Here is a 21,663-nt window from a genome sequence, read left to right as displayed (position 1 = left end):
CACACACACACACACACACACACACACACACACACTTATTTCAATGACAAGACAAATATTTTTTCCCCATGGGTACATTCCAAATAACTACAATTGTGACTAAAAACATAAAAACTAGAAAAAACATTCCAATAAAAATTCTGACTATAGTTAGGAGGTCAAACTGTATGAATCTGACATTTCCAAACACACTGGGGTTACATTAATCTATATTCTCTCTAAATAATAAAAGTGGCTTTAAAATGGTTTGTTAGACTCTTACTATTTTAAAAACAGGAATGTAGTTTACTTCAGAAGAAAGGGGAAGAGAAAGTAGAAAAGAAGAGGTAAATAATTGTAAAATATACTAAATAATACTGTAATGTTTTCAAAGGTAACCAATAATATAGTTTTCCTGCTTTATGAGATGCATTTTTACTCAGTCATTTAAATACCCTGTTTTCCCATAAAGTGAAAACAACAGGCAAAAGGGTGTCTACACTCTCTCAGCTCTAGTACTCAGCGTATGGTTGCTGCGCTGTATATCACAATATTATTTTGAACCATGATCCTAAATCATTTTACATGAGTCTTAAGGAATCTCTTAAGTTTTCCTTTAAAACACTGATCATATCACATTAAAAAAAACTAAAAGAATCTATATTTGGTATTATTTGAGGTAAAATTACACTATTAAAATTATACAAAGAATGCTTTAGTTCAGAATGTTTAAGAAAGATGGACTGCATGCTTTCCTATGAAAATGCTAATATTTGCCAATTAAGTGATTTTAAAGCATAAATTAAATCAGTAGAATTGCCAGTATTATCACGTTAGCTTTTGGTCTGGTATATTTTGAAAATCAGTTCCTAATTACCTTTTTAGAGATTTACTATGTTAAATGTGTTTTATGATTTTATTGGTGCATTATAGTCCCACATGCATACAGAACTTGGTGGGCTTTCCCCGGCTCCCTCCCCATTTACCTCCCTCCCCATACAAGATATTAAGACTGACACTGGTACCCTCTCACGTGTGCACAAAAAGCTAAATAAACAAGTATTTCTTCCAGTATATCTATATTAGAACATCTTAAGATCTATAAATCACATGTCATTTTATAATTAAATGTACTTCACCATATCCCTAAAACAATGCTATAATACAAGTCTGTATTTAATATAAACAGCATTGACTAAACACTTATTATCTTAAAAAGGCAAAAAACTCTATCATTAATCTGCTAAATTCTTATCTATCATTTTATCAATTATTCAAATAAGAACCATCGAGTCCTTCTGTCCTGCTATGCAGAATCCTAGCTTGTTCCCTTTTCATTTCTACCATTAATATTTGCATTTTAAATTAAAAGAGGAGTGCAGAAATTACTTTTCTGCCTCCAAAATTCATAACGCAAGAGGATGTTTACGACATGAAACATACTGTTGCAGCAACGCCACAACCTCCTCTTACTCTCTTTACCTCATAATAAAATAATCTGCCTCTAATTTTTGGCTTAAAAAACAGAAATTAATGAGGCATGTTAACAATCATGCTATTTCCTGATCCTTTGCAGATACCATAAAATATAAGAATAGCAAAACATACACAAAAGCTCAAGATTATTCCTATAGCTGTTCTTTAGGCCAACACTTCTCAAATCCCCGAGCGCGCTCCGGCTCTGTTCTGCTGGGTATTCCTACCTTCCTTTGCTGTGGCTGCCTTTTGCCTTGATGGTGTCACCAGCTCCTTTACAATCTGCAACACTTGAATCATTGCTAGTAACAAGCCAAAGCCCCCAGCTGCTTCGCCAGAAATCCAACAGGTTTCATCCTGGAGAGCTTACTGCATTTCTTCTTCTAAAAGCCCAAGTGCAAACACAGTTCAACTCCAGAGAAATAAATGCTTTGCCTAGCTGTCCATGAAGGCTCAGAAGCAGCTAATCAGAAGCAACAAAAGACTGGCTCTATTTCTGAAATCAGAGATTCAAAATGATTTTAGCACCTGTGAAAAAAACATCCTCAAAGTCTAAAACGTATTACTTTACCAAGCATTAACTAGTTATGAACAAAACAAAAGGCAAGTAATCTGTAAATCACTAAGCACAGTAAAAACGCTGTCACACAGAAGCCACGATAGGAAACACAAAATGTTATGCTATAAATTCTCAGACAGGGGAATCGCAGATGCCATGTGCAAGATTTTAAGTAGAAACCAAAATATCCTGCAATGCCGAAAGCCTTAATACTTTTTTCCAATTTCTCAAACACCTCATATTTGAAACAGAAAATTAAATGTGGGTAAAAATAAAAATCTATCTTGCTAACTCCAAGTTCTCAGATTTGCATAAAAGATATGGTGCCTGAAAAACATCCTATAAATTCCTCGTCCTCCTCCTCACACACACCTCTGACATCTCCGCACATGAACAGAAGTCTGAGTTCACAAGCACACAGGAATTCCCAAAAGAGTTTCTAAACGCATTGCTCTCAACACTGTCGGCATGGACCAGAGAATTTCAAAACAAGTAGAACTATTACCTCTGTCATATAACTTTAACAGTCAAGTTGCAACAAATGTTCATTGCATACTGAAGACCTTTGTTACATGTTCTATTATCATATAGCAGAACTTCTCAAAATAAACCTATAGAGGTAAAAGAGAAAAGTGGCATTCAAATTGATATGGTTAAGTGTCCTGTGTACTGAACTGATTCCCCACCGGCAACCTGCTCCCCTTCACCGTATGGCCGACTTGCCTCTCCTGCTTTTCTTTCCTTCCACTTATAAGTCAATGCCCAGGTTGTAAACCTCAAGTCAAAATTGTGTTCCTCATTGAATCCCTTTGAAGACTGGATATAGACAAACAAGTAAATCAAACCTCTCGATTCAAGTTTCCCCAATTCCTTCTGTCCCTTCCCCATTTCCCAGGGCAGTTCTGAACATGTAGTGCGTGTTAAATAATCTAACTCTTTATTTTCCAGTCGTGTTTCCACCTCCTGGCAAATTGCTTCGTCTATTTTGGAAAACATTTTGAAAGGTAGCTTTCTCTTCCATTTACTGACTTTTTCTGCTGGTGCTCAGGACCAAATCCAGGGCCTTGCACTTGCTAAGGGAATTTCCTGTTAGCTTTGCTCTCCAGTCTTCTCTTTGCACACAAGGAAAGGGACAGGTTGGACATTATCTTCTCTATTAATTCTGGACTCAGTATCTGCTCAGTGAAGAAAGGATGTCTAAATTTATGTACCCATAAATTTCAGTGATACCACTCCCTGCTTTGCTGGTATTAATATGGTCTGGAAAACAAAAGTCTCATGGCAATCACTTTGAACATACTTCTACTAATGTCGATTCTTGGCTTCTGCAAAGCAACCAATAGCTTTTTCTTGTTTTTCTCATTCTCTTATCTTTCTATTATACATCACATTGGTTACAGATATTCTAATATATCAAAATACAGACAGACTGAAGAAATGTCATACGTTAAGACAGCAGAGTTGGGATAACTAAGTGCCACATATGATCCAGATTAGACAATGAACCAAAGAGGGGTCCACTGGTGGAAAGTGACTAGAACCTGTAGATAATCAACATTAACTTTCTGCCATTACATAAAAGCACATTGTGAACATTGTTTTTGTTTTTTTTAATGGTACTGAGGATGGAACCCAGGGGCTTTCTACCTCCAGGCTATACTCCCAGACCTATTTTTTATATTTTATTTGGAAACAGGGTCTCACTAAACTACTGAGAGCCTCACTAAGTAGCTGAGGCTGACTTCAAACTTGCACGATCCTCCAGTCTCAAGCCTCCCAGATACTGGGATTACACATGCCACCACACCCGGTGAGCTTTGTGAAATTTAGTATTTAGGAATAAATACTTTAACTATTCAAAATAAAACCAATAATATTAGCATATAGTGAGAAAGAAAATATGATAAAATGCTAATATTTGGGAAATCAGGGGTTAAAAATTATATTAAGAATTGTCTAACCAAGTGTGGTGGTGCACGCTTGTAATTCCAGCATTTAGGAGGCTGAGACAGAAGGATCATGGTTCACAGACAGCCTCAGCTACACCTAGTGAGGCCCTCTGAAACTCAGTGAGACCCTGTTCAAAATAAAGAATAAAAAATAGGGCTGGGGGTGTTGCTCAGAGGTAGAATGTCTCTGGATTCCATCCCAATACCGCAAAAAAAAAAAAAAAAAAAATTGTCTATACAATTCTTGCAGCAATTTCCTACATTTGAAATTACTTAAAAATAAAAAGTTACATTCTGGCTCTATATACATAATAATATTTATAAAATATATATATAGTAATTTTATGCACATCTAAATCATACAAAATGGCCATCTTAAAGAATAAGATAGTAACATAAGAATTACATTTGTGTTTTAGAATACTAGATATATTACATCTCATTAGTCAATTTGACTATAACTTAGCAAATCCTGATAACTAATACAGAAAAATCCTCTCAGATTATTCAGAAGTGAAATAGATATTTTTGGTCCTTTACTTTTCCATTCCTGCCAATAAAATTTAAAATCATCTAATGGTAAATCTTGAGACAGTGATTTGAGTTTCACTACTATATATATCAACCATAAAGTAATATTTTTATATTATGTCCAAGTTTTATTAGATTCACTTCTAGTTGTTTTATTTTTTTTCTAACACAATTGAAAATGGAGTCTCTTTAACTGATTTCTCAACTGCTGGTACATAAATATGCAAATAAATTTTTATATTAGTTTTACATATATTACACATCTTATTTATTCCCAGTAATTTACCTTAAATTCCTTTGGTCTTCTCTACATATACAATTATATCTTCTGTATTGAGATAATTGATTTCCTCCTCCTAATCCATTGCCTCTAATCTGCTTACTTGTTTTATTGCATTAGCTAGGATCATCAATACAATTTTCCACAGAAATGGTTCTAAGAGGCATACTTTCCTAATTTTTTAAAGGAGGCACTTTCAACATCATCCAATTTAAGATTATGTTTTCTCTCAGCCTTTTATAGATACTTTTTATTAGGCTAAGGAAATTTCCTTCTATTTTAAATTTAGAAAAGCAACATGGGAATTTTATTTTTTAAGAGATTTTATTTTTATACTTTTATTGGTACATTGTAATTATATATCATAGTGAGGTTCAAAGTTATACAAACAAACATGTACACTTTCAAACATGTCAATAATTACAAATATAGCAAAATATCATCTTCTGTAACTATAGATCTTAAAACTTTACATGTCAACTTAACATTAGGGGATCTGGTTGCCTCGTTTTACAAAATTCTTTGTGAGCACATGCGGTGATGAGCTAGAGTTGGCTTGCACGGCTTGCGAGGGCCAAACGTTTAAATGTTGTGAGCTGACTGCTGGTAGTCTGCGGTGGGTGTTCTTATACCATGGAAACTAGCAAACATTACCAATTAGGATACTCCCCTTCCTCGCCCTGGGAGAGCTGGCTGTTGACAGTTTACCAGCACAACACTGGGTGAGGGGACAGAAGGTTTTAAGGCCACATGAGTCATGTTTAACACCATTCCACATGCATCCATTGAGTCCTGACCATATATATGCTAGGTAAGCAGGGAGCAGCAGAGACTCCAGGAGATCAGAACTAAAAAGAGCGTACTAAAAATCACTGGTAAGTACTTCTGAGCTTGCAGCAGGCAGTTAGGGGAGTTAGAGGAGAAAGCAAAACACTTACCAGCACCATCTGGAGACACCTTTCAATCACAAGTTGATCACTGCTCCCCCTCTTTATTCCTATTAATTGTCTCAAATGAGCTGAAAAGTTTTATCCACATAAAAGCCTGCAAGTGCTTAGTGGCTTTATTTATAGTTGCCAAAAGTTAGATGTCACTCAATAGCTGAATGGATGAAGAAACTGGTATACCCATACAGTGAAATATTATTCAGCAATAGAAAGGAAATAAGCTATCAAGCCACAAAAAGATAGGCACAGTGTTAAGAAGCCAGAAAAGGCATATAGGTATGCTTCCAACTACATGACACGCTGCAAACGTCACCACTGGAAACAATGCAATAATCAGAGGATACCAGGTGTTGGGGAAGTAGGGAGGAGGGATGAGCATACTGATCATAGGAGATCTCCAAGAAAGTAAATATTCTGCATAATACTGTAATGGTGAGCAAATGTCATTTATATATTTGCCAAAATATCATACTATGTTTGTCAAAATCCATAGTTCAAACTTTATCTGAAATAAGATAAATCCAAAAATTTCAGCATTTAACTGGAGATAAAAAGTGAAGTGCTTACAACAAAAATATTTATTGCCTATGTATGTCCAAGATTGTGGCCTGGACAAAAAATATAGCTGCCCCTGCAATGGGCGACCTGCAGAATTCTTGCCTTCATCTTGTCTCCTGTATCCATATGCCTGTTCTCCATGGCTGTCCCTCAAACCACTAACTTTTGGCTAATTGCTAAAACTGGTAGCTTGCTTTTCCTCCCGTCACTTCCAAACCCACATTCTCTAAGCAGCGTACAAGGGAGAAAGTGAGAACAAGAAGGAGATACCAAGAGGCGAGTGCCATCACTAGGACCAGAAGCTCTGGAGCTCTGCACTGCACTAGCCCGTCTACCTTGCCCAAGTGAAGATAAGGGGAATCAACTGGTTTCAGAAGAAAAGGGATCAATGGCAGGAAGTGACCACAGCAAATAACGAAGAGAAAAATAGCTCAGCAGAGGAAAGAGTTTTCCAAATTCTCTTCACTCATCAAAAGGAAAAAAAACGTTTCAGCCTGAAAATCTTAATATAATAACTATATACCTGAAGCACTTTTTTTTTTTTTTTTGCAGTACTAGGGATGAAACCCAGGGGCATTCTACCTTCGAGCTACACACCCAGCCCTGTTTTTTGTTCTTTACTTTGAAACAGGATCTCACTGAGTTGCAAAGGGCCGCGCTAAGTAGCTGAGGCTGTCTGCAAGTCCAGACCCTCCTGTCTCAGCCTCCCAAATGCTGGAATAACAAGCGTGCGCCACCACGGCCAGCTCTGAAGCACATTTTAAAATGACTGAAATCTTGCTCATTTATACAAGATTTCCTAAAGCACCTAATATGTAAGAAGTACCATCCATTGCTATATTACAGATTATCAACTTCCATTCTACCAAAAGAAACTGGTGCTAAACACGTAATTACAAAGCTAGTTATCATCTGGATTACAACCGAGATGACTCCTGCCAGCACACAATGGCAGGGGACTGTGCCCTTACGTAAACAGTGAAAATTAAATTAGGCCTTACATACTAGACTACAGTTGAATACATTCTAATTTTTAAATTAATACATTTTGAGTTCTTATAGAAAGTATCCTTTTGTGTAGAACTGATGTTTCATTTGACTTTTCAAAGCCACATGCAAATAAAATACTTTTTACTCATAATATGGAAACTTAGCTGTGACCTCATTCTCTAAATCAAGAACTGAAGGAAAACAGCACCCAGGCGGTCTGGGCCCATTGCAGGGTCAAGCAAAGCACCAAATAACACTGTCTTAAAATTCTTCACTACCACAAAATATATTAAAAGCATATACAGCGCGACATTTAAGGTCAAATATTCATAGAGGTACATACATATAAAGCATGTAAATATAAAGGCAAAGGTAAGTATTTCTGTGCTTCACAAAATGCCTGTAGTATAAACACAGGAGTCCCTCTAACATCAAAAGACATCTCTGCAGCTTCCTCAGTATGACAGCTGTAATCACCGTAACACATTAATTACAGCAGGAACATAAGCAGTGCCCGACAGAGGAGCACATGAGGCAGAAGGCATCGTTGGTACCCATTCTTCATTCTTCCTCCCTTTCTGACCCCTTTTCCACCTCTGTATATTACATGTTCTCTCTGCTCTTGGCCATTACAAGTTGATCCATGTCCCACAAGAAACATAAAGTTCCAATAAATACATAAAATATATGCTTCATGCTAAATTTTAAGGGTATAAAAGCAGCACCCAAAGTTAAAATTATGATTTTTTATGTTTTTTTGTTGTTTGTGTGTGTGTGGTCCTGGGGATGGAACCCAGGGGCTTTCTATCTCCGGGCTTCACTCCCAGACCTATTTTTATATTTTATTAGAAACAGGGTCTCACTAAGTTGCTGAGACCCTCACTCAGTAGCTGAGGCTGGCTTCTAACTGTACAATCCTATCTCAGCCTCCCAAGCTCTGGGAATACAAGCATGCGCCACCACACCTGGCAAAATCTATGATTTTTTAAAACCATGTCTTGGGAGGGAAAACTACCATAGAAAGATATATTACAAAAGGAAATGTGATGTTGAGCACATGGAAAAAGTTATCTAGATTAACAAGTAAAGAGACAGATACAACCTCACCAGGATGGCAGCCATCAAAACAAAACAAAGCAAAACAAAACCAGAAATAACAAGCATTGGTAAGGATGTGGGGAAAAGGGAAGTCCTATGCAATGTAGACTGGTAGCTACGATGGAAAACAGTACAACAGTTTCTTACAAAATAAAAATAGAATTCTCATATGCTCCAAGATTCTATTTGTGGGCAGAGACTCCTAGAATTGAAAACAAGATCTCAAAGACATAATTGCCCAGAGCAGCATATTCACAATAGACAAAAGGTCGAGGCAACCCAAATGTCCACAGACAGATGAACAGATAACAAAACTTAGTATATATGTACACTGAAATACTACTTAGCTTTAAAAAGGAAAAAGATTAAGATACCTGATACAACATGAAGAGACCTTAAAGATACTATGTTAACTAGCCGGGTGTGATAGCACACACCTGTAATCCCAGCATTTAGGAGGCTGAGACAGGAGGATTGCGATTCATGGTCAGCCTCAGCTACTTAGTGAGGCCCTTTGCAACTCAGTGAGACCCTCCCTGTTTCAAAGTAAAAAGTAAATAAATTGGACTGGGGGTGTAGCCTGGAGGTAGAATGCCCCTGGGTTCCATCCCCAGGATACTGAGAAGAAGAAAAAACATTTTTTTTCAATTTTTGGACTAAAGAATTCTTGTACTATGAGATATTAATATTCTACTATATAATTTTATAAGATTAAATATGTTTGAGAAATAATTAATCCATATCCTATTACTTTCCTGGAGTCACCATTTAAAACGTTATACTATGGCCGGGCATGGTGGCGCACACTTGTAATCCCTGTGCTTGGGAGGCAGAGACAGGAGGATCACGCAGGTTCAAAGCCAGCCGCACGCGTTGGCTTAGGAGACCCTGTTTCCAAATAAAAATGTAAAAATAGGTCTGGGAGTGTAGCCCGGAGGTAGAAGGGCTTCCAGGAACCCCAGTACCACAAAAAAACAAAAACAAAAACAAAAATAAAATAAAATGTTATACTAAAGACTCAAGGATAAAAAAGCCATATTTTGAATGACAATTATATAAAAATATAGCCTATCTGAACAAAATCAGAAGGTCATATGCATACAAAAAAATTTCTTTAATGTTCATGGGGTTACAATGACCTGTCTTCCTATTTTCAAAACATATTTATTTTAATGTTATCACTATACTTTTTTAAATGACCAACACAATAACAGAGAACTGGTGAAAATGAAAACAAATGAGATTATGGATGAATGGAGGGCAAGTGTTTGTTTCAACTAAATTTACAAAATTACCAATGCAAATCTCAATGCCCGGGTGGGATGGGCAAGATGGGAGGAGATGGAGGCGGCTCACCCCAGTGCTGTGTGTACCTGCGCCCCACCACTCTGAACTGCACAGTCACATGAAACTATAATGCACTAATAAAAGCAGGTAAAAATAATAAAAGGAGAATATCTAGAGGAAAACAAAATAAAACAAACTTCATCTCCTCCAACCAAGCTGTTTCTACCAAGTCTGAACTCCTTATTTCTTAATCTCAATTTCTAAATGCCAGGCCTTTGCATGTCTTCTCTCTGGAGCATTCTTCCTCACCCTCTTCCCCTCCCCAGTTCTCAGGTCCAGTAAGACTGGCCAGGAGGCCCTGGCCTCCCTGAGGATGGGTTCCCTGGCTTCGGCACTCCTCTGTACTAATAGCTACTTACAGTATCTGTCTTCTCCACCAGCTCTGTGCCCTACAAAGCCAAGAGTCATGTTTATCTTGCTCTTGGCTATTTCCCCAAAGACCAACACAGCAACAGTATGCATGCAGGGGCTCATTAAGTACCCATTATATTAAAATTTAAAAATACTCATTACATATTCAAAATCATAATTCACCTCTTTAAAATTTGTTTTAAAATCAAATTCAAACATCACGACTAAAAAGATTTTAAGAAAATAACTTATAATACCATGTTCCAAAGTTGTCTAACTTTGAATTTGAATTTCTTATTTGCAGTATTCTAAGGGAATTTTCTGGCTTGCACTATACCTTGTAATTATTAATTTTTTTCTTTCTTTTTTGTGGTACTGGAGATGGAACCCAGGGGCATTCTACCTCTAAGCTACACCCCCAGTCCTATTTTTAGTCTTTTATTTCTAAAACAGGGTCTCACTGAGTTGCCAACAGCCTTGCTAATTATGTCTGCAAATTATGTCTGCAAATTATGATCCTCCAGTCTCAGCCTCCCAAATGCTGGGATTACAAGTGTGCGCCACCATGCCTGGTTCTAACTATCAAACTTTTAATAGGCATGACTAGATGGCAAGTATCCTGACATTTCACATTAAAATCTAGTATGACTCATAAATACCCATATACTAACAAGATTCAGTCTTGATATATTCATTTATGCTATTTTTAGATGAAATTTGTCAGGACAAAGAGGTACTAGGTACGAGAACAGCTAATCTTTAGTGATACAACCTCAATTTATATATTAATATAGCTATAACTGCCTGTTATAAAACAATTATACTTAACATTGCTATACTTTATTATATAGCATAACAATTATACTCAACGGTGCTATACTTCACTAAATGTATTGAATAACATCCTGAGATTTTTGTCAACTTAATTCAAAACAGTAATTTTGCTAAAAAGAACCTATCTTGATAAGAGCAAAATGTTGTCTCCTTTCAAGTTCATCTCATATTCTAGAAATATTTGACTGCCACTGTTCTCAAGTCTTTTTAAGAAAAAGCAAGGTAGAAACTAATAAAGCAGGGTAATAAGTCCAGTTCTTATGCAAGAGATTTGAATCATATTTCAATTAAAGAAGAAATGGAAAAATTTTCCATTTAAGAGCTAAATATCGGAGCCTACCACGAGGCAAGGCCGGTGCTGGGGCCCCCGAGGCCGGGATAAGATCCTGCTGAGGGGTTAGGCTGGTGCCGGGGCCAATGGCCAGCATCGGAGCCTGCGATGAGGCAAGGCCGGTGCTGGGGCCTCCGAGGCCGGGATCAGAGCCTGCAGAGGGGTTAGGCCGGTGCCGGGGCCAGCGGCCGGCATTGGAGCCGTCCATGAGGCAAGGCCGCTACTGAGGCCTCCGAGGTCGGGATTGGAGCCTGCCGAGAAGTTAGACCAGTGCTGGGGCCAGCGAGGCCAGCATTGGAGCCTGCCGTGAAGCAAGGCCGGTGCTGGGGCCTCCAAGGCCGGGATCGGAGCCTGCCGAGGGGTTAGACCAGTGCAGGGGCCAGCGTGGCCGGGATCGGAGCCTGCCGTGAAGCAAGGCCGGTGCTGGGGCCTCCGAGGTCAGGATCGGAGCCTGCCAAGGGGTTAGGCCAATGCCGGTGCCAACGGCCGGCATCGGAGCCTGACAGGAGGCAAGGCCACTACTGGGGCCTCCGAGGCCAGGATCAGAGCCTGCCGAGGGGTTAGGCCGGTGCTGGGGCCAGCGAGGCCGGGATCGGAGCCTGCCGAGGGGTTAGACCAGTGCAGAGACCAGCATGGCCGGGATCGGAGCCTGCCATGAGGCAAGGCCGGTGCTGGAGCCTCCGAGGCCAGGATTGGAGCCTGCCAAGGGGTTAGTCGATGCCAGGGCCAACGGCCAGCATCGGAGCCTGCCGTGAGGCAAGGCCACTACTAGGGCCTCTGAGGTTGGGATTGGAGCCTGCCAAGGGGTTAGGCTGATGCCGGGGCCAGTGGCCAGCAGTGGAGCCTGCCACGAGGTAAGGCCAGTGCTGGGGCCTCCAAGGCCGGGATCAGAGCCTGCCGAGGGGTTAGGCCAGTGCTAGGGCCAGCGAGGCCGGCATCAGAGTCTGCCGTCAGGCAAGGCCGATGCCGGGGCCTCCGAGGCCGGGATAAGAGCCTGCTGAGGGGTTAGGCCGGTGCTGGGGCCAGTGGCCGACACTGGAGCCTTCTGTGAGGCAAGGCCGCTACTGAGGCCTCCAAGGCCAGTATCAGAGCCTGCCTTGAGGCTAGGCCAGTGCTGGGGCCAGCGAGGCCAGTACTGGAGCCAGCTGAGAGGTTAGGCTGGTGTCGGGGCCAGAGAGACCAGAATCAGGGCCTCCCATGAGGCAAGGCCGCTGCTTGAGCCAGCGAGGTCTGGATCGGTCCACCGGGTAGCCAGGCCACTACTGGGGCCATCAAGAGTGGGATCGGTACTTGCAATGTGGCATGCACAGAGAAATATTGCAGAAAATAAAAATCAGATGCTTCCCCTAAGCAGCAAAAACTAGGAGGAAAGGGGCAACAGGAAGAGGTCGAGCTATAGAAAGGGCCCCATAGTGAAGCAACTAAGGTGACCAATCAGAGGGTATGGAATAGGGGAGGATGGAGCCTCTTTAAAATGCAGGAGGTACATAAACAAATGTATCAAAGTTAATCACCAAACAAGCATGGGATCGAGGGAGGGGGAGGGAATGGGATGGGGGCTGGATGAGGGATAATTGGATGATGTGTGCTTGTATATCCTCTCAAGTCTTGTATTCCAATGTGATATATGATTACAATGCACCAATAAAAAATAAAAAAATAAAAAATAAAAAAGAGGTTTATTACAAAAAAAAAAAAAGAGCTAAATGTGAGAAATGTAAAGGTCACCAAGCAGCAATCTTTCTTTCTCTTCAAGGCAGGCTTCTTGACAGAATGGCCCCAAACCAGGCACACGACAGGCTGGACCCCTTCAGAGGAGTCACCTCAGAGATACTCTCTAGCAGTCTGCAGTCTTCAAAACATTAATATTACGAAAGATAAAGATGAGAGGCTTTTCCAGATTAGAGAGACTTGACAACCAAATCCAATGTATGAATAACACCTGGCTGGATCTTGTACTTAGAGAAACGCCATGGAGGGCATTACTGGGCAAACTCAAAGTTGGAATAAGGGTGCAAGGTAAAATGAATTCATCTATATGCTTCCTTTGCCAGGGCTGCACAAGAGAATGTCCTGTTTTTCAGAACTACATACTGAAGTGTGAATGGGAAAAGGAGCACTGGAAAGGAGAGAACTGGAAAGATGTTTTCACGGTCCTGACCTTTCTCACCTACAACTTTAAATAGAGCCTACAGAAATGACCTGCACAGTCATTCTATCTCCAGAAAGAAAATTACCAAAATACCAATTTTGGGGGCCATTTCTTTTTAAGTCTACAGTACCCAGTGTTCCCAGGCAGTCTCCCATCCAAATACTCACTAGGTTTAGATCAATTTTGAGACAAGACAGAGGCTTGGAAATTTTTAATACTGACTTCACACTTTTGAAAACATGAAGAGACACCTATATAACAGCATTCAGCATACACCTTGACAGGCTCAAATCCCCTTTGCAGAAAACGTCTATTTGTGGTTCATGGAAAAAATGGTAAATGTACGGCTGTCCAGACATTATTTTAAGAACTGGAGTTAATTATAAATTTATTCATTAAAGACCATAAAACAAATATCACTTACTAAGCTGTGCTTCTTCTGTCCCTTGATAAATGAGAAATAATAAAGGTCAGACACATACCATTTCCATATAAAAATACAGTTTTAGAGAAGTTAATGTGAAAGAGATATGGACTTCTTCCCAACCAGGAAGAACCACTAGTTCTAATAAAACAGATTAAAGACTGGGCTGTGAAAAATCGAACTCTACTTTGTGAAATTAACAAAAGGGATAGCAAGAAGAACATTTAGGAGTGTTAATTTGATATATACATTCCCCTCTGACCTCTTGCCGAGAACGAGCAGAATAAGCAGGAGAACCTGCACTGCATTTCAAGTAATGACACTTTGGAAAGTGACAAGGACATAAATTCAAACTCAGTGCAATACAAGAAGGCTTAAACCCCTGAAAACTCTGCTATTTACTTTGGTGTGACAGAAGTGTATCTTGTTTTATTCAGTAGGTGTGCTCCTATATGGCAAAATGAGAAATGAAAATTTTCTCGGTGACTTAATCATAAATTTCAGAACTAAAATGCTCCCAAATGATGGAGTCCAGTCATCATGCTCATAAGCAAGTAAAGCTGGAAGGCAGGAGGAAAGGAATCAGTGAGGGCTCAAGCCACTTGCCCTATATACAAGCTTAGTTAGCAGCAAAGCCAGGACTCCAGGAACTAGAAGAGGATTGCCACTGTACACTGATTCGTAGTTTAAATACTGCATGTCTGTCATTTCATCAAATCTTGAAAGAAACAACAAACCCGCCTGTATTTAAAATACAATTCAGCTGGGCATGGTGGCACACGCTTGTAATTCCAGCATTTGGCAGGCTGAGACAGGAGGATCACGGTTCACAGACAGCCTCAGCTACTACTTAGTGAGGCCCTTTGCAACCCAGTGAGACCCTTTTTCAAATTTTTTAAAAGAAGAATAAAAAATAGGGCTGGGGGTATAGCTTGGAGGTAGAATGCCCCTGAGTTCCATCCCCAGTACCACAAGAAAAATAAAATAAAATACAATTCAACTTAAAATTTTTTAACATCAACCTAACTTCTGAGGTACATAGCTATTCCATAAAACATAACATAAATCTAAATAGCCTAGTGTTCTAGACATAATTTTTAACCATAATTAGCAAAAACTTTCTATTACCTGCTGCATAATTTTTCAACTTACTACGACCAGAAGAATCCTTAAGCCTCCACTGAGGTAGTTAGTAACCTATTCAATTACTTATAGTGGTATCTGCTCTGGCAAATGCTGAGGCAAATTGTTCCTCAGCATGAATTTAGTCTACGGCCCCAGCGAATGAGACCTTTACTCGTAGTCTACTAGAAAACCAAACACTTTACATCAAATTCCTCACTGCCATTCCTTTTCTTAGTTGAATGAGAAGTACTTTGTATTGAGAACCTCAAAATCCCCACTCCATTATTTAGGACAGGGCGGGACCAAACACTCAAGGACCAGTCAGGAGAAGAGAACTGACATCAAAGACTCAGGACACGCGTCATGTAATTAATTACAGAGTCAAATTTTCCTGAAGAAAGTGAAATAAAACACCAAAGTAGAGATTACAATTTTAAAATAGAAGCAAGCTATTTTTAATGTAAAACTTGGGAAAAGAAAATCAAGTATACCCTAACTAATTCATTTTCCTCTTTTTAAACATATTCCACCAAAATAACCCCTATTTTGTAATACCCTCCGTTTACAAGAACTTTACTTGTTTTAATCTCCATTACAGAGCTAACACATTAATTTCAAATCATAGCCACAATCTGAGTTTGAGTACAACTTTATTTCATCTTTGGCACCATATCTGACAGAACAAAATGGAGAAATCGACTGCTAAGCATTGCAAAATATACAAATACAGAAAAACAAAAACAATATAAGTCCTAAAAATGAAAAGAATTTTTGTGGATTGTAATAAAGTTAATAATCCACTATGAATTCACATCATCCTAAGAGCATCATATACTTTTCACAACATAAGTACTTTGCTTCAGAAATTGATAAAATATTTATCAGCTCAAACAAAAGCTGAAAAACATCATAAAACATTTAACAAATTCTCTATAGCTTATAGTTGGGGCGTCCTGACTACTGTGTCAAGCCTGTGCCAGGGTGGGTGGAGACACTGATGCCCAGGGTTCAAGGCAGCTGGGGACATCAGCCGGGCCTGAGTGTTGGGCCCACATGCCCCCAAATTCCACCCACTTCTCCCAAGTGTGGTACAATGATCACCATATGCTATCTGTTTCATGACACAGAAAGGGTTGGAAAATCCTCCACAAATAAATCCACCCACACATACAAGTATCCAAATTTTCTTTTAATCGCTAGAGAAACTTTGGTTTTTGCCCATCTGAGGATGGAACCCAGGGGCATTCGACCTCGGAGCTTTATACCCCCTGCCCTTTTTATTCTTTATTTTGAAACAGGGTCTCACTGAGTTGCAGAGGGCCTCACTAAGTAGCTGAGGCTGTCTGTGAACTGCGATCCTCTGGTTTCAGCCTCCCAAATGCTGGGATTACAAGTGTGTGCCACCACGCCCAGCTAGAGGAAAATTTTGAAAATGTTACTTATGCCATCATTCTCACCCAAATAGGACTGGAAATTCTATCTAAACTTTAATGACATATGTTTCTATTTTTTTAATTTACAATGTATTCATAAACTTTTCTTTAAAAAACAGACTTCTGATGTGCTCCGCTCCCACTTTTGGGAGACTTCCATCCCTGTAGAAACTGTAGGCAGCACAAGGTAGGCCTCTGTAACACTCCCAAACCTGTCATTACGGTGCTCTACTCAAGAGCAATTGTTTTTGCTACAGAAAATTGTTAAATAGGCGAGAAAAAAAAATCAGTCTGATTTAAAGAAAGCTTAAATAAAAAGAAGGAAAATCTAAGAGCAAAGCTAGGAAAAGCACATCCTGCCTGCATGACCAAGCTTTTAACTTATAGCTAGTAAAAATGTCCATTTGTCAGCACAATTTCCCCAGAAAGAAATCTTAAGCCATTCCTGCAACTCCAATCCTTCAACAGCTCCATAGCACTCCAAGATAAACCAAGCTTCCTGACCGTCGGACGGAGCCCAACCTCCTCTCCTCCAGCTCCCTCTCTCACAGCCCCTCTCCATCTCTGTACTCTGTCCTCTGGAGCGTCCCACACTGGCTGGCTGTGGAGTCAAACCCTGGGGCCCCTGCTCCATCTCCCAGGAGTGCTCTATTCTGCGCTACCCTTTACATACTCTCTTGTCTGCTTGTGGAAACAGCCAAATTTCACCAAAAAGGACTGATGCACAAAACAGCTACCATATACTAAGGACATTACCTTAGGACCGCCCAAAGATGTACAATATTTATTTAGCACCTCAGTGTCAGGAATAGTGTTTGGCACTTGGAATAAAAGGGAACAAATAGATTGGAGAAAGTTGAGAGCAAACACGCAGGCGCGGTCCTGGGGCGAGGCGGGCAAGTGCAGCTGGGTGGGGAAGGCCCAGAGGAGCACTAGCCCTGGGGAGCTGAGCCCAAGCTCGCTTGAAAATCAGCACAGCAACAGCCTGCACTATGAAGCACGGAGTCTGGACTTGACAGCATGGGCTAACCCCAAAGGCACTGATCGCTCCTTGTGGCTCCTCCTCCTTCACAACATAGACATAGAGAATCAAATAGATATGTTAACAAATAAAATATAAAAACTAATCACTAAAAGTGACGTTGTATGCCTCAAACATGTTCAACATCTGTCTGGATCAGAAATGTAACAGGAACACAATGTGCGAGAGAGCTGAAATGACTGTGGGGCCCAGAGCAGGAAAACACAGCAGGAAGTCTGACCCTGTGGGTAACTGTAAATCAAAGTGCTCCAGAGAAAGCAGGGTCAGTAGCCAGGCCCTGTGCTTCAAATAAAGCAGGTCAGTAGCCAAGCCCTGTGATACCAGGGGCTGGGACAGCACTGTTCTTCCATTGTCAAACACACTAAAAAGGCTTTTACCAACTGAGCTGAGGCTACAGATTACAGGGGGCTGCTGGCCTCATGCCAGCCGACTCAGTGACTGGATCCGTGATGTCCCCATCGCCACCGTCGCCATGGCTGGGCCCGGCTCCACCAACACAGGCTTGATTCTGATCTGATCCGGGACCTCCAAAGCCAGGGAAAGACAACTACAAACCTGCTAGACCACCAAGGGAAACCAATCGATCGATCAATCAATCAATCTCTCTCTCTCTCTCTCTCTCTCTCTCTCTCACACACACACACACACACACACACACACACACACACACCTACAACTTCGATCATTCCATCAGAATATGCCCACAAAAAATATGGAATACAATAAAAAACCAATAATATCAACAGTCATAAATTCACTGCAGACAAAACTTAAGAATTATCAAATGATCTTAAAAAGACTTTAAACATGTAAAGGATTAACAAAGAGTAAACAGACTAACTAAAGAACTAAACAATTATGAAGCAGAAACAAAATAGAGCTACTGGACAAAAAGAGCCAATTTAAAATATTACAAATAGCCGGGCATGGTGGCGCACGCTTGTAATCCCCGCGCTTGGGAGGCGGAGACAGGAGGATAGCGCAGGTTCGAAGCTAGCCACGCTGGCTTAAGAGACCCTGTTTCAAAAATATAAAATAGATCTGGGAGTGTAGCCCAGAGGTAGAAGGGCTTCCAGGAACCCCAGTACCACCAAAATAAATTAATTAATTAAATAAAATAAAATATTACAAATGAAATACACCACTGTAATTTAAAAAGGAAACATGTTATAGCCGGGTGTGGTGGCACATGCTTGTTATCACTGCGCTTGGGAGGCTGAGACAGGAGGATGGCACAGGTTTGAAGTCAGCCTCAGCTACTAAGTGAGGCTCTCAGCAACTTAGTGAGACCCTGTTTCCAAATAAAATATAAAATAGGTCTGGGAGTATAGCCCGGAGGTAGAAAGCCACTGGGTTCCACCCCCAGTACCACTAAATAAATAAATAAATAAATAAATACAAAGGAAACATGTTATATACACCATTAGGTGCCTAACAAGCCATCCTTCCCTCCTCTGCCTCCATTTTCCCAGGGAGCTGGTTTTTTAGTAGAGAAGACATTATGTCAAACACTGGGTTCAAAAATGGAAAACACGTCCTCAACACCCCAGTGAAGCCAGGGAGGTAGTCTGGGGCCGGGGAGAATTGAGGAAGGAAACACTTCCACTGACACTACATACATACGTGACAATACCAGTGCCAATTTCAGGATCATGGGTGGGGAAGGGGAGGGCATGGGGAGGGAGCCGCGTGCACGTATGTCACTAGCACTCCGAACTACATTGTGATGGGAGACTACAAGGCACCAATAAAAGTATAGTAAAAGTTTCTTAGCCAGGCACACTTGTAATCCCATAATCCCAGCATTCGGGAGGCTGAGACAGAAGGATCACGGTTCGCAGACAGCCTCAGCTACTTAGCGAGGCCCTTTGCAACTCAGTGAGACCCTGTTTCAATATAAAGTATAAAAAATAGGGCTGGGGGTGTAGCTTGGAGGTAGAATGCCCCTGGGTTTCATCCCCCATACCGCAAAAAAAAAAAAAAAAAAAGTTTCCTATCTGTAACAGTGATGCTACCAGAATCTTAACATTACAAACTAGAAGTGTCAGCACTTTTGTAAGTGAAAAGCTTGCCACTCTGTTTTAGTTTTCATGAACTCACCATCAACTTCACTCGAGTTAGGGCTTTAGAGTAGATATTCATTCTTACAAAACTTTCTTAATGAACTGAAATAACACAAGTTGTTTCTTTCCTAATCTGTATTTGATTGCATCTACCCACTATCCTTGTTGATTCAATGTATTCCAACCACAAAAGGACACCACTGAAGTCTTGAAAATCAAAGACCATTCCTTGGAATCCTTTTCTTAGCAGAAAGGATCAAAGTTTCACAATAACAAGAACATCATTGCATTTACCAACTGCCTAATATGAGGAAAGCTGTCTTAGTTAAGTAAAAATAATCAGCATAAATAATATACAAAAAATAAACTCTCTGGCATTATATTCCAATAAGAAAATGCTCATTACATCCAAAGTTTCCATAATCAGAAAATATGTACTTCAAAACTGCCAGAGAATCCCAGCCAGGGTAAAATCTCAATTCTTCCTCATCCTCTAAAAGCAAACCGTTAACACAAAACAGTAAAATCCAGTTCTGTTCACAAGCGGAAATAGATAGAAATGAACAGATAACAATATTTATATACCATCCCCTTACAAATGCGATGATAAAATCTGTATCAAATTTGGTTAAGTCCAGGATAGCCTTGGTTCCTTATTCCACAAAAGGCACTGATAGAGATATTTTTGTTTTACTCTAATGTATCAATCCATCTTATCCAGTAATTAAATTTCACAAGATAAAACCTCTCCTAATTAGGGCCAATGGCAATATTCCCTGTCATATTTCTAAAGAGTCAGTTTCCAATGCCTAGTCAAAAGAAATTTTCAAGTGACAGAACTAAATTGTTCACGAAGCTAACAGCACACTTCCTTATCACTTCTAACTTCTTAGAATAAATCAAACATCAAAAAGTATCTCCTTGCCAGGTGTGTGGCACATGCTTCTAATTCCAGTACTTGGGAAGCTAAGACAGGAAGATCACAGGTTCACAGCCAACCTCAGCAACTGAGTGAGTTCTCAACAACTTAGCTAGATCCTATTACCAAATGAAAAAGAGGGCTGAGGGTACAGCTCAGAGGTAGAATGCCCCTGGGTCAATAAATAAATAAATGTACTGGTGCCCCGGCATCAATCAAATCAATCAATCAATAAATAGTATCTTCGCCGGGCGTGGTGGCGCACGCTTGTAATCCCCGAGCTTGGGAGGCGGAGACAGGAGGATCGCGCAGGTTCGAAGCCAGCCGTGCTGGCGTAAGAGACCCTGTTTCAAAAATATAAAATAGGTCTGGGAGTGTAGCCCGGAGGAAGGAGGGCTTCCAGGAACCCCAGTACCACCAAAAAAATAAAAAATAAAAAAAAAATAAATAGTATCTTCTTGCTTTAATTGAGACAGGTATACAATACTGGGAGGAGCCTGATTCTTCAGTCTCTGAAGAAGTGACACCATTCCAATTTGTCTAGTAACACATTTTTTCTTTTCTTCTGTGTAAGAACCCACAATGCAAATGCCTGTAAGAAAGCTGAAATAAAACCAAGAAGCATACTTACTCATGACTGGAAATGTCTCTGTATGTTGTCCCAATCAGGTATTAAACCAAAATCTGCTGTCCAAGGTTTCTCAGAGGAATACATGTCCTATTCTGAAAACAAAAGAGAATGGAATAGTATTTTTCTAAAGGTCAATATTTAAAGTTTTTTTAAAGAAATGAAGAAAATAATTTGATTTCAAAAATTGTCTTCTACTTCCAAGGGAACCCCTTGTCATCATCTATTAAACATAAAAGATTCATCTTTAGAACATCATTACTCAACTCACACTTCCCTTTTGCTGACACAAGTTATTTTAAAAAATGTTAGTAATATGTAATAATATAAAATTAATATGCATTACATAATCAAAAATAAGTACTATATATAAATAACCACCATACAGAAACTAAACAGATGTTCTTCACCTTCCAAAAAAAATTCCATTCCCAATTAAGTAAATCATAGAAAGCACTCCATCGGAGATAAGCACGGCACATCACACCTGCTAAAGTTACTTCAATTGCATATAAGTTAAATGACTTACATAAATTAAAGATCACCAAGTTACTGCTACAGACTTTCTCCAGTAGTGGACATTTCCCTCCTTATAAAGGTAATATAGGTTCGTTGTAAATAATACCACTAATAGGAACAGCAGAAAA

The 21,663-nt window shown here is 40.0% G+C and overlaps 1 protein-coding gene across 1 annotated transcript in view; it reads right to left on the bottom strand.

The window, feature by feature from the left end:
- USP6NL (USP6 N-terminal like) overlaps positions 1-1,755 on the bottom strand; it is a gene marked incomplete at both ends in the record, with an annotated part of 90,594 nt that extends 88,839 nt beyond the window's left edge. Inside the window, one exon of the mRNA XM_080717160.1 lies at positions 1,683-1,755. Within this exon, the coding sequence (XP_080573286.1) occupies positions 1,683-1,755 (73 nt within the window). The remainder of the gene's footprint in view (positions 1-1,682) is intronic.
- Positions 1,756-21,663: the final 19,908 nt, after the last annotated feature.

Source organism: Muscardinus avellanarius (assembly GCF_963383645.1).
Source record: "Muscardinus avellanarius genome assembly, chromosome: 20".
NCBI classification, from domain to species: domain Eukaryota; kingdom Metazoa; phylum Chordata; class Mammalia; order Rodentia; family Gliridae; genus Muscardinus; species Muscardinus avellanarius.
The sequence above is the reverse complement of the archived record's forward strand: the minus strand, read 5'-3'. Positions and strand labels throughout refer to the sequence as shown.